Source organism: Amphibalanus amphitrite, unplaced genomic scaffold (assembly GCF_019059575.1).
Source record: "Amphibalanus amphitrite isolate SeventyFive unplaced genomic scaffold, NRLGWU_Aamphi_draft 000625F_arrow, whole genome shotgun sequence".
NCBI lineage: Eukaryota > Metazoa > Arthropoda > Thecostraca > Balanomorpha > Balanidae > Amphibalanus > Amphibalanus amphitrite.
Genome location: NW_024882119.1, coordinates 324,946 through 341,135, shown reverse-complemented (window position 1 = coordinate 341,135; position 16,190 = coordinate 324,946). Strand labels below are relative to the sequence as shown.

The 16,190-nt window shown below is 51.8% G+C and overlaps 1 protein-coding gene across 6 annotated transcripts; it reads right to left on the bottom strand.

The window, feature by feature from the left end:
* Positions 1 to 1,089: 1,089 nt before the first annotated feature.
* LOC122363516 (synaptobrevin-1-like) lies at positions 1,090 to 15,644 on the bottom strand. 6 transcript variants are annotated; one of them, XM_043332901.1, is made up of 7 exons: positions 15,504 to 15,626; positions 11,849 to 11,969; positions 11,296 to 11,374; positions 7,304 to 7,383; positions 6,989 to 7,040; positions 5,633 to 5,664; positions 1,799 to 2,922 (listed from the first exon to the last, which is right to left on the bottom strand). In XM_043332901.1, coding segments are annotated over exons 1-6 (348 nt in total). In that variant the 5' UTR covers positions 15,506 to 15,626; the 3' UTR covers positions 1,799 to 2,922; positions 5,633 to 5,650. The 6 variants fall into 6 exon arrangements, with proteins under 6 accessions (XP_043188834.1, XP_043188831.1, XP_043188832.1 ...); XM_043332900.1 differs by lacking the exons at positions 5,633 to 5,664; positions 11,296 to 11,374 and adding exons at positions 5,852 to 5,871; positions 11,013 to 11,091; XM_043332899.1 differs by lacking the exons at positions 1,799 to 2,922; positions 5,633 to 5,664; positions 6,989 to 7,040; positions 11,296 to 11,374 and adding exons at positions 1,090 to 1,723; positions 6,396 to 6,447; positions 11,013 to 11,091 and having other exon boundaries at positions 15,504 to 15,644.
* Between the last annotated feature and the right edge of the window lie 546 nt (positions 15,645 to 16,190).

Below are 16,190 nucleotides of genomic sequence, written 5' to 3'. Positions count from 1 at the left end.
TATTCAGGCGGGTCGGTTGGGGTTCTACCCCCCCCCCCATCCGCACCCCTCCCTCACGCACCGGTCGCCCAGGCGGACCAGCCGATGCGTGGGGCGGCCGGCCCGTATTGATTTTCCCGGTCCGCCGTCGCCCGACCTTTGCCAGCCAGCTGCGGGGCCGGGCGGTCGGCGCATTTCGCCACGGCGCGCGAGGCGGGGCACAGAGCCGGGGGCTGACCTTTGCTGGCCGCCTTCCGCAGCGTCCCTAGACACTGCACTGGACGGTGCAGAGCCCAGCACCACTCAACAGACGACCTCGGTCACTGCAGCGACCGGTCACGCCCGGAAGGAGCGCTCACGTGGCTCGGTGCGGGTCGGCACGTGACCGGACTCGGTACTCGGTGGCATTCAAAGGGCAGCGCCTCATGGAATGGCCGACCTGGGCGTCATGCCATGATTAAAAACAAATTACGACATGACTCCACATATCTACCATCCTGATACTCAACACAAAGGCATTGCACCATTGTCCAACGATCAGGTGTTAGGTTCATTGCTTGGTGCCGCAACGCCGCTCGTCTTTGTCAGTCCGACCCGACCCCCGCTGAGCACTTGATCCGAGCATTGCCCCACTATCAGCCGAGACCGCCACAAATATTACCTAGAACGCACAGATACAGGTAGTCGGACCATCTGGGGTTGTTTTCGACCAGAGTCAGCGTTCACTGACATCACTACATTGACAGTCCAGACGGTGAACTCGTATCTCACATTGCTGGGTCGATCCGGCACGTTTGGGGTGGGATTGGGACAGGAGTGTCCCGCTCTACGGATCACTAACGCCCTACGATATCGATAGACGCCGCGCACAGTACCAATTCAGGCCAAATCGTTACCCAATCTCTATACAAACGGTCTAACATACTGCATCCATCACTGAGCGACCGATGGCTCCCTATCGACCCATCGGGTGCTACCCCATCAGACGCGCCCCATCACTCCCAACGCTTCCCCGGCCGCCCCACCACATCCCACCGGTCCTCCCACTAGTCTCACTGGATTTCCCGGCCACCTCACTGCTCTCCCGATCATACAGACGACACAATGTGGTGGGCTACTAGCGTCAGCGTATATTAGTGATGCCAGCCGGCCGCGGCCGAGATATGCCTGGCCCCGGCCCTTCCACTAGCCCGGCGGGCGCCGGGGGGCCACCGCAGCCGCCCTCCGAACGCAACTCCTCCCTATATAATATAGTATGTAGATATACGCACATAAATAATGACACGGCTAGTTGTAAGGCGCCCGTAGCGCGCGCCGGTATCTACCGAACGGTACAGCGCACGGCACACACGTCCGAGCGAGCGTCTGGGCGACATCTAGCACACCACGCGGCGACACAGAGACCGGACGATCTTCAACTGGGGAGGTAGCGGCGCCGCACGCCGCACATGCACCGTATACAGAACAGGCCGGCGCCGGGCCGCCCTATTCGCCGGCCGCCGCGCCAGCAAACAAGCGAGAAAGATGCCAGCGTGCCTCCATTTACCATCGATGACTAGCCGATCGGCGACCGAAATCAAGAAACAATCACCCCCGAAAAGTGTTTTGCGAGCGCACGCGGCGTGCGCGCGCGGGGCGCCGTGGGTGGTGGTGGCGCGCCAGGTAGTATCACACGCGCGCGCAGGGAATGTCGGCTGCCGCTGCCTGTCCGAGCGTCGGTTGCCGCTCTAGCTGCTGGCCCAAACTAAAACAAAACAACAGAAAAATAATGAAAAACGGTGCCGGTGCGTTGGCTCGACAGTGCCATCCATCAGTGCTAATTTGACATGCTCACGAGAACGCGGATATCTCATGCCACTCGTTCACATACTGACAGATAGACGGACATACAGTCATAGACAGACGAACATACAGAGAGACAGACAGATAGACGAATAGACGGCAGACCTACAGAGACGGGACACTGACCGACAGTACGATGACTGGGTGAAATGAGATCACATAACGACTGACCGATTGCCACGAAGGGACCACCGACATAAAAGCAAACATGTGCTCTTCTTTCACAGCGCTACATCCACAGACACACGCCTACCCAAACACAGACACAGGGTACTCCTTCCACTCTCACTTCACATTTACCATGGTCGGGCGATGCCCGTGAGATCATGATGTGAAAACTGACCGGCACTCACGGCGGAGTCGCCGCACGCTCAACAACACCCACTGGACTCAAACTCACCAAACTCAGCGGGAATGCACGTAACAGACATCCACACATTCCTACTCCAAACAACCACACACACAACCACACACTTTCAGACCGTATTCCAGAGTGGGCCCACATCCTCACAGGGCAACACTGAGATCAGGGAACAACGACTTTAGACCGAACGGATACAGCAGCTCAATATCCAACTACGCTACAAGCTACGCAAAACACTACTCGTGTGCATGCTCGGGGATTTTGCGCTGGAGGGATAACGAAAAAGAAAATAATAAAACTGATGTCCTCTCTAGTTGTCCGAGCAAGCTACACAAAGCGACCTCTCTGTCACTGACGATGCGATTTAATGAGACAAACACGGGGAGCGGTGGAGACACCTCGCCGGCATAGCGGCACGACAGCCAGACACCGTCCGTCCGCCAGCCGGCAGCCGAGAGACGGCCGGACGGCCAGCCACGGACGCCGCCACGCCCTCCTCCCACCCCTCTCTCCCCCTCCTCCAGCACGGCTGCTGCCGGCGTCGGTGGATGAAGCAAGCCGCGCCTCCGGGCGGCGGCGGTGGCGGCGGCGGCGGGCGGGCGGGGGCGGGGGCGGCCGATGCCGCCGCCGGCCGGCCTCTGGACCCAGGCCGACCGGCGGCAGCGGCGGCGGCGGGTCGGGGCGCCGCGCCCCCGCCGGCGCACCCCTCTGCGCACCGCCCGCCTAAGAGCTCCCGGCTGCATGTAAGCGGAGCAGGAGCGAGTTAGTGGTTAGTAGGCGAGCGGAACGACAGACAGACGGCCCAGCACCGCACCCACAGTCCCACACCCATCCCCGCATGCAGTCAGTACACCAAAGCCCGTCTGGCAGCAGTTAGCACTACACGAGTGTGTTACGAGCACGGGACCCCCTTCCCAGTACGGCGCATCAGACGTTCGAGCCGGTATCCAGCCACAGATCGATTATCCGATGGCCGGTCGAGTTTGAGCTCGGCTCGCTGTTGAAAGCGCGGCTGTCTGCGGATGCCGTGGTGGGAAGAGGGCGACCCGTGCCCGCGGACTGCGCTGACTGACTAGCTGCTGCCCAGTCCGCCCCGAAACACACCAGGTCACCAAAGGAGCCCGTGAGAGATGAGCGGTTAGTAATGGCACGAAATCGGTATGAGTTAGATGGCAAGCATTTCGAAGAGCCTTCAAGTCAGTGGAAATGGTTTACTGACAGAACCGGCGTCAGAAATCAACAGAGATGCGGTCGACTTGACGCGATGTCACTAATGTCTCCAATACCCTGCACCAGATTCAGTCGGTGATAATATTAAGAGTGAAAATCTAGAAAATTGAATCAGGATGAAGCCTCAAAAGACGGACATTCGAAGCATTGCAGAACATTTTCGTAATAATGGAAGCCTACAAAAAAATGCTACAAATATTCCAAAACATGTCGTGCCTTCCAACTATCCGACAGCTTTTACAGCCATCGAAAAATGCGTGTTCTTGTCGAAAGTTTATGAATGCTCACTGAAGAATTTCATACAAATGGGCCACTCCCACCACCCGAAAACACATTCACATGTATGTCACACACCCAGACACAAAGAAAGTCGAAAAATAGAACAATACTGCAAACCGTCGAATAGATGAGTTGGAAACAGTCGAAAAGAACAGCACACCGAGCTGGATAGAATAGAAATATGTAGAGAGAGAAATAGAAACGGCCGAAATAGGGGAGAGAAGCACCAAGCCGGAGAGGGGCGGGCTGGCGGTCAGCAGTGCGTCCAGCTGCCCGTGTCATGCGGGGGGGGGGGGCTGGGGGGCAGGAGAAGCGGCGCAGCAGGCAGGCCAGCCAGTGTCGGGGCGGGACGGAAGCACCGCTGGGCGGGACTGATAGCCGGGCGGGCGGGTCCTCAGGGAGACGGGCCGACCGGCCGGTGGATCAGGAGCAGAGTCAGGCCTCCCGTCAGAGCAGGGCAGAGGAGAGGACGCGGACGGAGGTCACGGCAGGCAACCCAACCCCCGGGGAACGCGCAGGACCTCAGGACTGGACGTGGCGGCCCGACTCCGACTCACAGAGCTGGCAGGGGCGCGTCTGCCGCCGGAGGAGCACAGCTGTCCCTACAGCTGGGCGGTGACCCCTCCCCGCCCTGTCACATGCCTTCGCGGCAGGCAGACACCCGCAGGTCCGGCTGGCATCGATGAATCATCGGACCCGCCGTCCAGCAGTCACCCAGCTACTCAGCAGGCTTCATTTCACTTACGAGTTCACATCATTGGCAGATTCGAGTCAATTTGATAGCACATTTAGGGAACTGAAACTGAACAGAAAAGCGATGTCTCGTAATCACACGGTTTTCTCAATGGTTATGTAACATTCTAGTGCGACTTGAGACAAGTCTCGTCGCCATACAGAGGACTGACAGGCGCCGTCTAAACCGCGCCTCTAGAACACACGGGACTCTGGGCGATGTCGCAATGCGGACAGTCGAACTGCGCCGTGACGGCGGCGCATGACTCGGCACTGGAGCGCGCCCAAGGCCAGACATGAACTGATAACACGACCCGACCAGACTTTGTTACCGGGCTGCGACAGGCTTCGGATTATAGATCTGCTTCGAGCGACAAGTGCGAAGAAAATGGATTCAATAAGTAATAACAATGCATGTTGCAGATAACAGCCAGGTCAAATCAATTCGCTATCAGTTTTCAAATGCATTACCCATTTGCCCAGACCGACAATTCAGTCGCAACAGTTGCATAACTTGACAAACGATATCATCGGCTCGGAAACCCACCCACCTAAAACCGTTTTTGGCTTCCACCCTCCCTCCAGAACTTGATCGCCCTCCCAACTTTATCGCCCCCTGATCCGTGTTTAACCCATCCTGTTCCGTCCCCCCCCCCCCGTTCCACCGCTCCGCCCGGGTCAGTGTCCGGGGGGCGGCGCGGGCCGCGCTACCGGACGACGGCCGAGCGTCGGCAGCCGCAATCGATAGCTCGGTCGGATGACCGCCAGCCGTCGGCGGCCGGCTTCGATCGGCCGCGCCGCCCCCGCCCGACGGACGGCCGCCGGCGGCGGCAGCGGCGGCTCAGGTGTGCCTGTCCGCGTGCCGCCGCACCACAGCGTGACCACATGGCCGTGGGGCTACCATCGGGCGGTAGGGAGTCTCGCTCCGCCGCAGACAGTAGAGGAAAGGCGGTAGGCAGCGGGCTATGGCCGTCTCGAGGCGTCACCGCCCACCGCTGGGCGGCGAGACAGTCGCTGGGAGCTCGCAGACAGAGTGTCCCGGGTACATTGCCGGACGGCGGGTTAGATCGGGCGGAAGGAGCGCTGAGAGACAGTGTGTGGGTGCAGGGTGGCCGGGAGAGAAGAGACGGGGGGCGGGTGCAGCACACGCGAGCGAGCCGGGTCGGAGCAAGGTCAAAAGTTGTAAGTAAAATCGTCTGTCCTGACCTGTCTGACTGAGCCCCGTTACCAGAACTTGGCTGGCGAGGCAGAGCGGGTGTCTGGTTAGTGACGCCGCGGTGGCACGCTTTCGGCGGCACACAGACACACACACTGACGCGGCACAGACAGCGGGGGCGGGGCGGACAGATAGCGAGCCAGAGAGACAGAACGGCTGGCGAAGGAGCACGGCGACACCACACCATCGACACCGGAACGGCCGCTGACCTGGCGTTAGACAACGTTCGCTGAGTGCACGCCGGCGGCGGGCGGGCGGACGGACGGACAGCGGGCACGCGCAGAGAGGGAGGGCAGGGCGCCACACGTCAGCTCTCGGCCACGCGCCCTCACTCACACGCACACATACAGGCACATACACTGTCCCCACCCTCCTATCCTAGACTCCCGACTGGACGGACAGCCAGCGCTCAAAAGGAACGCTGTGCCACTAACAATGTTGCTGAACGCAATGAGTGTTGATGAGAACGACTACATGATGGAGGAACTGTAACTCACTACATGAATGCAAAGTTAGACAAAGTACTAAAGTACAATATAAGACAACGTTCTGCCCAATCTGTTGTACGTTACTTGTTAGTAGCTGGACAATACACACATTAGGCTGCAATGGCAGTCAGTTTTGCTATAAAAAGCGGTTGTCTCACTATAAACGTGAGTTGGACATGTTAGACAACAGACATGTTCTGCATGCACACATCCACCAAGGCATGCAAGCAACTGCTGTGCAAAACAAAACATGGAATGTACTCACCCGCAATGATAATGATAAGCACTATGACTATAACACCAATAATCAGCCACATCTGAAAGAAACGCCAACAGAACCAGTGAACAAACGGGCGAGGGCCGTCGGAGTAGCCCTGTGCTGCAATCGTCAAAAAACGTGGAGGGATAGAACAAAACATCAAACAGATCGGTGCCTCCGCCACACGGCATCACAGTCCGATTGCGGATAAATGATACCCCGGCGAAAAGAACAGCCCAAGCCAGGCAGTTCTACCGCTGCTCGTATTGGGTCTATCTACTATGAACAGAAATAAAACACCCAAGTAAAAACCCATCCACACAGGGAGCGGGCGCGCGGGCCCAGCGGGCGGCTCTGCCACGACACAGCCGTCCAGTCGGTCCCAGAAACAGGTCACTGGTTCAGGGACCGACTGGATCACTGAGCTCAGCCGCCGGGAGCCGCCGGCTGACCCAGCCCGCGGCCCGCTCCACCCCACCCCACCCCAACCCCGGGCCGAGTGGCCCCACGTGCTGGCTGAGGCGGCCCGCCGGCCACGCTAAAACCCCACGCAGACGTGCAGAAACGTGCCAAACCCGGTAAAACCCTGGTCAGCTTACCTATGATAATGGCAACTATTACCAAACCGATTACCCCCATGATTATCATCATCTAGCGAGGCAGAGGGATAGAGAAACAGGTGGGTCAATATGGTGTGTCGCACCCGCGCCGCGGCGGCTTACAGCAGCACAGGTGCACGATATCATATGACGTCATACAGTGAACAGATACGGCCTTGGCTGCACGCTATCGAGACAGCGCCGGCGATAACCTCAGTCATATCGGAACCAACACTCGGTATTACTGGGCCTGATACGGCAGCACTAGTGACGTCACGGATTCTAGCACACAGGTGTCGCGCGTCACGGGCTTACCTTCAGATTCTTCCACCAGAACTTGCGCTTCAGTTTGCCGGCCTGCTGCTCGAACTGTGAGGCGCCGTGCTGCAGGGCGTCTGGCAGGGGAGAGGGTGACTGTCAGATGGACGCTGGCATAGACAGAACGTCAGGCACGGGGTGTAACATGCACATTGCACACACATTGGGCGTACTGTGACACAATATACTATACAGGAAAGAAGCATGCTAACAATATTCTATCAAATACTACAAACAGGCCAATATTTTATAAGCGAATATAGCAAACAGTATCAAATATGCTATTGTGATTAAGAAAAACATGCGTTTCTAGAAAGACAGGTGACATCTTAACCCTCGCCCGCACATGTCATTTTCTCATCCTAGAACGCACATGGGGGGGGGGGGGGGGGTTGCCACCCCCCGCGCCATTTCGTTCCTGTTGGAGATAGAGCTTAGCAGTAAAGACCAAAAAGATTCTTTGGGAAGAGACGAATCCAATGATACCCAGTTTTACCTTCTCAGGTCAGTCATTGACCTTCCAGGTCAGGTCAAACTAAAAAATGTTGCTGTTTTGGGTCACCGTTGGATATCAAGTGCGCTGCTTATCAAATACCGATGACGATGCTGTTTTCTGGTGCCAAGCCAGCTAGAACCTCTTTGTCACACTATCCGACCAGAATTTTGCTGCTGAGGTCATTTCAGGTCACGTTAGGTCAAGGTCAATTATATGTGTTTGTATGTCTGTGTGTGTCTGTGTGTATACTGATGTGTGCACCGATTGTTTTTGGGTCCATATCTCATGAAATCATGATCTGAGAAGCTTTTACCAAAAATGCAGTCAAAAAAATTCACAAAAAGTAAATTCAGCTTGCCTAAAACGCAATTATCTTAGATGACCTAGGTTGACCTTGACCCTGACCTTGACCCCTGTACATCGTCGAACAACATGTTCCATGATAGGTGGGAGGTAAGACTGGCAAAAAAGGCCGAAATCAGGGTGTCAAAAGCTCACAAGGCCCATGGCAAACGCAAGATGTTGAGAATTGGCCATTTGGGTCATGACATGACCTGAAAAACAAGGTCATATCTCCGAAACCAAAAATCACAGAAACTTGAAATTTTCAGTGGACATCAAGAAAGGATAGACGAGCAGCTATACGAAAAATCAGCCTTCTAGCTCTAAAAATGTTGAGTGCAGAGCAGAAAGACTGCCTGGGGGGGTGGCAACCACCCCCCCCCCCCATGTGCGGGCGAGGGTTAACACGCGCAGTGGAAGGGTTGCGAGTACTACGCCCAGTGGAAGGGGGGGGGGGCGGATGTCGCCCCCCCCTAAGATCTCAGCTCCCACTGGAGCTAGAAAGACGAAATTTGGAGGGTAGGTGGGGGCCATGGGGAACTCTGTTGTGTGTGAATTTCATGACCCTAGGTCAATATCTTCAAGGTCAAATGAGGTCAAATGTGGTCAAATCTGCCATATTAGCGACTTTTTTGCGTTTACACGCCGATAACTCAAAAAGTTACCGGCCGATTTTCTTTTTTCTTTCACTATACGAAAGAACAAACATTTGGGAGTATGTATGGTGAATTTCTAGATAATCCAACAATAAATATGGCAGTTAGAAGCCTGCGAAGGGTAAGATGTCGCCGGCTGAAGCGGCATCGGCCGACGCGGGAAACGCGGCAATCACAATTTTGTGTTTACACACTCATAACTCAAGTTGTCACCGGCCGATTTTCAAAATTCTTTGACCATATGATTGCCTGTACATTTCTCAGTCTTCTCACCGAATTTGACGCGAATCTAATATAATCAGCGGTAAGGAGCGCGATGTAAAGACGGAACCGTCCCGCCCCGGCACAGTCTACAATTCAGGCGGCGCGTAACGGCTAGCGCCGGCCGCCGCGCCGCCGCGGCGGCAGGATGTTTGACTTTACACCGCTATTACTAGAAAAGTTGTGAACCGATTTTCTTACTTTTTGCACGAGAAGATCCGCAGTTCAATTTTGGACAGGTAGCCGAAATTTCACATTGATATTATGCTTGCGGCGCGAGTTATTGGCGAAAAACAGGAGGGGTGGGCGAAATCCGCCCCCCCCCCTTCCACTGCGCGTGTTAAGTGGCTAGAGCGTGTGATTGCGTAAAGCACAGTGCCACTTTGGGGGGGGGGGGGAGGTCTTATGTGAAAAATATTATTACACAGAACATACTGACAAAAAGCAATGCAGGCATGATTGCTTTGAAACGTTTCCCTCCCTTTCCCTTCAACGGAAAGAACATAACAGACTATTAAAACCAACGAATTCCCGGTCCCAGCACCACGGTAATAGCCACCCAGCCCTAATGGCAAAGAGCGTATAGCACCATATGCCCTTTTCAAGTTCCGTCGCTATCGAGTCCAGTTTCCTCACTGACAGCGACAGGGAGCAGCGGCACGACGCTGGACGGCCCCATAAGACCAGCTGAGCGGCCAGATTCGCCCGGTGACCCCGGCAACTCAATTTCCGGAGAGCGATAACCTCCCGGCGGTCAGCGGCGCGACACTCGCTGCCGCCAGAGCACGGCGAGAGATCCAACTGACGCCGGGAGTCAGCCCAGCCGAAAGAGAACGGATCTGCACGTTGGACTAATGTGTCGTGCCGCGGCCGGTAGTGAGGCCAGTGCAGTTGCGGCGTGACGCAGCCCGAGACAGATTGAAACGGCAGGGCAATGTCGCTGGGTCATATATCAGACAGAACGCGTTAATCTTAAGCCGCTAGTTTTAGGTACGGAGGTCCGAACAGTGTCGCTGGTTCACGGCACATAGACTCGGTTAGTCCGTCACTGGCGTCCGGTTTAGAGTTGCGGAAAGTATAAACACTGCCCAGCTCAGAGACTTAGCCAACGTGTTGCTGGCCCAAAGCACTTTCCCCGCCCCTCCTAAAGCTGTGCTATAAATGCTCTGCAGCACACTGCGTTAAAAACAGTCCTGAATCATGAATGCCGCCCCACAGCTGCGCTTTGGCGAGTTGGGTGGGACAAGTGCAGGACCCGCAAAAATCTGAAAAATCGCACAAGACCGATCCCAAACACAGCTGCACTTGTGAAGATAACGGTGTATGGTGAGGCAGGTTCATTCACCCAGCAAGAAATTCAACAAGAGAGGGATGAAACGTGAAGCAGGGCGACTCAATGAAATTCCATTAAACGATAGTGAAACAAATTAAGTGAAGAAAGTCTTTGACGACTAACTAGGCTTCAGAATGTAAAGGATTCGATCGGACACGGTACGATTCAAACAAATAGCACCAAAAAAGAAAGCCGACAGCTAACTGAAATGCACATAAGGCATGGCATGTAGCAAGAGCACTTTATTGGCCTAGTTACTCAAGGTGACGTCATCGCTGCTTGGCAACATTGCTGAAGATTGGTATAACTCAGAGCGTTGACCTCTGTGTACCACTGGTTTTGCTCAGTCAATATTTCAAGGAGAAAAGATTACAGCCTTCAAGTTCTAAAGTGCATGTCTTGGTGCATTCAAGTAGCATCGAGCTAGAAGAAAGCGATCGAGGAAATTGGAAATTGTTGGCACACATCCAAAGCCGTTTAAGTGCAGTCATGCAGTTCTCCTTAAGTCACCAGCATCATACCAACACAAAGAAATACCGACAGTCCCATAAACAAGGACCAGACGAGACAGACAGACACAGAGAGACAGATAGATCGGCCCGCCGGCAGACAGCTGACCTGCCCGGTCGTCCAGTTCAGACAGCTTTTGGTCCCTCTCCAGCACCTTCTCAACGTTGGTACGCATTATGTCCACCACCTGATGTGTAAGGGCCGGTCGGCACGGGTCACAGGGGGTGCTGCGACACACGGCGGCGGCGACATGCGGACCGCAGAGCGGGGCGGCCGGTTAGTCCACGGTGGCCGCCCGGAGGCCGGGCCGTGGTGACGGCCGTACAGCCGCCCCGCCGAGGTTCCACATGGCGCCGCGCCGGTGGCAGGGGGAGGGGAGGCACACAGTTACCTGCTCGGTCATCCAGTTCGGACAGTTTCTGATCGCGCTCAAGCACCTTCTCAACATTCACCCGCATGATTCCAACAACCTACGGTGCAAAAGATACGTCAAACTCAGTGAACATATCACAAAACAAACAATATGATCGGTTTAGGAAATATAAAACGACAAAAGATGATATTAGAATCACAAATAAAAACGAAAAAGAGCTGTTAAAAACCAACGTCCATACTTAATTAACTTCTTAAAAACGTCGAAATGAAATGACATTTAACGATGCAAGAATGAATGTTATGAAAACAATTGAACAGAATCAGGGTTGCCACAGAAGCAAAACAATGAGCTCCTGAATCGCACCTGCCTCTTAACCTACAATAATTCTGAGCAGGAATCAGACTGAATCAGTGTAATTGTTCACGATAATTCACGCATTGTTGATAAGGCGTTCAATGTGCATTGTGCATTAAATATTGATCTGCACAGATGTACAGGTAGCAGGTAGAGGCATCATGTCCCACACCACCCAGTGCTGGCCACTTTGTGTACCGGCCTGCGACCTCACCTCATCGACCTGTGCCTGTGACTGTTGGACTCGTTTCTGTGCGGCGATCTGCTGAGGGTTGCGTGGCCCTCCGACGGGCGCGTCCGAGCCGCCCTCCCCCGGTACTCCGCCCTCCGTCGACCTGTGCACAGTCACACGATGTCACTGGTCTGCACTGCTCAGTTAGGCTGCGGCCAACTATCATACACCGGTCTGCAGCACACTTTTGATAGCATAAGCAGATGGACATGAACACTGGTAAGATGGGCAGCAAGCAACTGCATCCTCTAGGAATCATCTAAAAATGGGCATTAGAAGCAAGGTCAATGGCAAAAGAAACACGAGTAAAAATACTCATGGGAACAAGTCAAATGAGACAGAAAAGTAGCAGTCCATTGAAATAAGATTGGATTTCACTAACAATGTAGCTCAAGCCATTTTACAGGTCAAAGATTGAAAAGCACATTACCTATATAAAAATTAGAATGCAAGCTGTTTACAGCATATTATATTGCCAGCTGAGCAAGAAAGAGCCCAAAAGGCAGCCAAATTGATCGAATAGTAATATGCCAAATATGTTCTTTTAAAAAGTAATGCTCAGTAGGCATGATGCCAAATTGTTCTATGGTCGTACTTGTGAAAAATTTACTTGATAAAAAATGTTTAATGCATGCTAAAATATTCACAAGAAAATAAAAGTGAAGCAATTTATATCTTACTGAACATTATTAACCGAGCCCTCAGTGTTGTCTTTATCAGTTGACATGATATTCTGAAAAGGGTTGAGCATATCTCCTGAGTGTCACATACGAGTAATTATTGAGGGGAAAGTCCAGACAAAACAGCACTAGCAGCAGCTCCTGGGCAGGAGACACTGCCTGCTCTGAATGACCTTGCTGTTCAACTGATCTCCCATCTCTCAAGATAATAAGAGCATGTTCCACGAATACATACCGGGCTTCTCACAAAAGTCGGATGAATTTATAATTAATATATTTTAGGATGTGTTAGTGTTACAAAAATAAATCAGGCATCACTTGAAAGCCTGGTTAAAAATGTTTTGTTTCAGGGGATTTCGACCGTCGGCGATCGCCTAACTGAGCCGCGCCGAGCCTGTTCGAGATGACCCCCGTTTCGCTCGATGCAAAGTTAAGCCCGGCGCAGCGCGGCCTCTGTTGCAGCACGGCACACGGAAGGTGGCAGCTGAACACACTGCCGACCGCACTGCACCCTTCAGGTCTTTGGGACTTCTTGGGTGGTTTCGGAACACCTGGGACTTGAGGTGGTCCTACAGGAAAAAGTCCGATGGGGTCAAGTCCGGGGAGCTCGCTGGTCACAGATGTGTCTCAAACCTCGAGATCACACGCTGCCCGGAGCGCTCCTGCACCCACTCCCGGTTTTCTTTAGCGGTATTGGCCGTGGAAACGTCTAGTCTAGCTGGAACTATTGGCATTTGAGTGCTTCAGGATCGCTGCCCATTGTGGTCTGCAGGACACTCCAAAAATTTGTCAGGGTCATCCGGTATCACTGACCGTTGACAGCCTTGGTAGCGCATCTCTCACACGAGCGACGTTCGCCGGGCTTCTTTGATTGGGTTTGCAGCCGCCGCTGTGTTCTTTGAACCAGCAGTTAACATTTCCTCGGCCCAGAAACTTTCAACAATGTGGAATATAGCATTTCAAGATGGTGTTCACTTTGCAAAAAAAAAAAGATTGCGGAAGTTCCGTTGTGATGAAACGACCGACTTATTCTGAAAGTAGAATTTCTTTGAGTTTGCTTTTGCGTCTTAAGACCACAGTTTCATTTTTTAAACTCAACAAGTATGGTATCATATAAATCTCCTAAAAATTTGCTTTCTTTTCACGTACATTTGTTTCGTTTAAATATTGTTTCCAGTCCACTATCTGCAAAAGAAATTGGTCCGACTTTTGTGAGAAGCCCGGTATTTGAAGAAGAAGCCAATCCCCATGATACCAAACACTCAAAATGAATGAGCTTTAATTCCTTTTCAGCAAATAAACCTACATAGGTAATAGAAGAGCAATTCAAAATAATACACGGTGCAGAAAGAACTTCCACATAAAATTGACAGCTAGATCCAACATCAATGAGCAATGCAACAAAATATGATTTTAATGGAGAGCTGAGCAGAGTCAGTGTTGTAGTCAGTCAGAGTCCACAGTTCTGTCCACCAAATATTATGGACTCTGGACTCTGGATCTGAAGTTGATATTGTTTAGCTTGACACTATGCTTCTAGTTTGCTTGTCAAAAACTTCACGATCATATTTGCTACCAGTTGGGATCATCAATGAAATTCTGATTTCCATACATAATCATTCCAAATTGAATAATGATAACAGCATACAGGTAGTCTAGCATCAATTGGATCAGGGCTGGAGATCTCTTGGGATAATTGGGGCTCAGAACCTTGGGGCCACAGACTTCCTGAATCCTCTCTGTCATAAGATCCTATCCAACAGGCCCCCAAGGACAGTGTGTGCCCTAGATCAGTGTGTGACATTCTCCAAAGGGAATCAGCCCTCTCTAAGCCTGAGATCAGTTCAAGTGCTTTTACAGGGTGTGGGCCACTGAAATGTGTGATCATGCAAGCTGATTCCCCACAGACTTTGAGAATCCCCAATCCTGTTGGTCCTGAAAGTCAAGGCACTTAACCTCCAGGGCAGAAAGTCAAGACAACAAAAGCCACAAAACAATATCACCTTCAAAGAATGCACTGCACTATCCCCAGAAGAATTAGGATCAGGAAAATATAGGCTTGGAACTGATGATCTGCAGCTTATCCCAGAGTAGCAAAAGATTCCACAGACTGTACCTACCTTATGTGACAGCGGTAATATTTACTTTAGGACTGGCACAATTTTCAAAGGTAAGTTTTACACATTCTTTCATTTTTTCACATCCTAAATCCAGATATGATGGTTACATGGCACCAAAATGTTAAAAAGAAACATAATGTCACCTAACCTGACCTACTGATTTTTGCCTACCCATGGACAAGTAATAATTTACTCACATGAAGATTGCAAGCAATGGTAAGTCAAAGTGGTTGTAAGTCAAAAAGTAGGTTAAGTGGTTGGGCTTCAGGCGGTCAAATTATGTCATGTGATATGCTTTATACTATTACTTGGGCTTCGCAATGAAAGTTATGGCTGTCAGTCCTTAGGAAAATAAATACCATGTGACAATTGGAAAATCAAGAATGTGATGGTGAGAGCCGGGGACGATGCCTTTGGATTAAGTGGGTACCTACCTACTAGGTGCTTTGCGTTACATTACAGACAACCCCTAAATAAATTTGATTCTGATAATTACAATTTATCAAAACTATAAGAAGCAGCATGAGAACCAACCAGCACACATAAGACTTAAAACTGACAAAAGATTCTGAATGAACAAGTTTGAATTTTGAGCACTTACATTACCAAAAACTGTTGGGTTTTGACAGAAAAGTGTTGAATATATAAAATGCTATCAGCTTTTGATACTATCCTGGCCTCTGAACGTCTAGAATAATTGAAATTATCAATAAAATACGACGCAAACGGCACAAAGAACGTAAACAAATCGTTTGCGACGAAATAGGCGCACAAAAGATATTGTAGCTATACGACATTCAGGGGTGAAACACACACTTATATCACAAAAAAACTTACATTGTGTGAAGAAATGGAGGATGACAACAGTGTAGCTGTTCCAAAAATTGGTAAACGAAAAATCCGCGAGCGACGACACCCGCGACCCCACCGAGCACTCTCGGCAGTAAACAGCTGCGGAGTCTATCGATTATGTTCAGTGCTGTCGATAGTGTAGATAGTTCGTCTCTTTCTTTCGGTATACTTTGACAGACAAGATTCTAATAAATTAGTTCATTGCTAAAACACACATATTTTATTTTATTTCAAAGCATTATTCAGAATAAGGAGAAATTATCAAAGAGCTATCGATAGTTGCATCGATAACGATTGTATTGTCAGCGCTTACCAGCACTAGAATGGTGTCACTACTTCATCCGGGAGTCCTATGAATCAATATCGTACATTTTTTCGGGCGTATTATTATTGTAGGCTAGGAAAAATCGCCTTACATCCCTCCAAGAATCGGGATCTTGGATTACGACTGAGTGAACTGGATCGGGCTGTGTGCACCACAGTCACACCTTGACCTACATCGCAAGTCCGGGCCGGCAGACGGCAGTGGCGCGGGAAGGGGATGGGTTGAGGGGCTGAAAATCCCTCCCAGTGTCCATTGACGCCTTGGGCGTGCCCTCTCCTCACATGACTGTTTTCACTAGCGAGGGCCGAGGGGTGATGCCCTAAACCCTCTCTTTCCGCAGTGCCGGT